This window comes from Octopus bimaculoides, chromosome 22 (assembly GCF_001194135.2).
Source record: "Octopus bimaculoides isolate UCB-OBI-ISO-001 chromosome 22, ASM119413v2, whole genome shotgun sequence".
NCBI classification, from domain to species: domain Eukaryota; kingdom Metazoa; phylum Mollusca; class Cephalopoda; order Octopoda; family Octopodidae; genus Octopus; species Octopus bimaculoides.
The window spans coordinates 9,343,204-9,343,944 of record NC_069002.1 but is presented as its reverse complement, the minus strand read 5'-3'; the positions used below and the strand labels follow the sequence as shown (position 1 = coordinate 9,343,944).

Genomic DNA, 741 nt, shown 5'->3' with positions numbered 1-741 from the left:
CTCTATTTTTTATTTACAGGTTCTCAAGGATTTGGTCAAAGTGATCCAACAAGAGAGTTACTCCTACAGAGACCCCATCACTGAATTTATTGAATGCCTCTATGTCAATTTTGATTTCGATGGAGCCCAGCATAAACTTCTTGAATGTGAATCTGTTCTTTGCTACGACTTCTTCTTGAGCAACCTCGTCAACGAGTTCATCGAGAACGCGCGTCTCCTCATCTTTGAGATTTTCTGTCGAATCCACGAGTGCATCAGCATCAACATGCTGTCGCAGAAGCTGAACATGACACCCGATGCCGCAGAGCAGTGGATTGTCAATTTGATCCGACACGCCCGACTCGATGCTAAAATAGACTCTAAACTAGGTCACGTTGTCATGGGAACAAAAGCTGTTTCTCCTTACCAGCAAGTAATCGAGAAAACCAAAAATTTGAACTCTCGTTCCCACTTCCTTGCACTAAATATACACAAGAAACTAGGATTGAAAATCCCGGAATCCAGTACCCAGTGGGGACAGGATTATTATTAATATTTGAGAAAATGATGGATACTTAATATATTATCTATGTATCTATCTGTCTATGTATCGATGTATCTATCTATCTCTCTCTATATATATACACGTGTTTGATACACACAAACATATATATATACATATATATACGAGTGTGTATGTGTACATATATAAATGTATATTTATTCACACATACAACACAAATAAATATATATTAAACTGTA

General features: G+C 37.2%; 1 protein-coding gene across 2 annotated transcripts in view; it reads left to right on the top strand.

Moving 5' to 3' along the window:
* Positions 1-741, top strand: part of LOC106874153 (eukaryotic translation initiation factor 3 subunit E) — a 17,855-nt gene extending 17,114 nt beyond the window's left edge. For both annotated transcript variants that reach the window (XM_014921777.2, XM_014921776.2), the window contains exon 2: positions 20-741. In XM_014921777.2, coding sequence (XP_014777263.1) covers positions 20-532 — 513 coding nt within the window. In that variant the 3' untranslated portion in view covers positions 533-741. The remainder of the gene's footprint in view (positions 1-19) is intronic.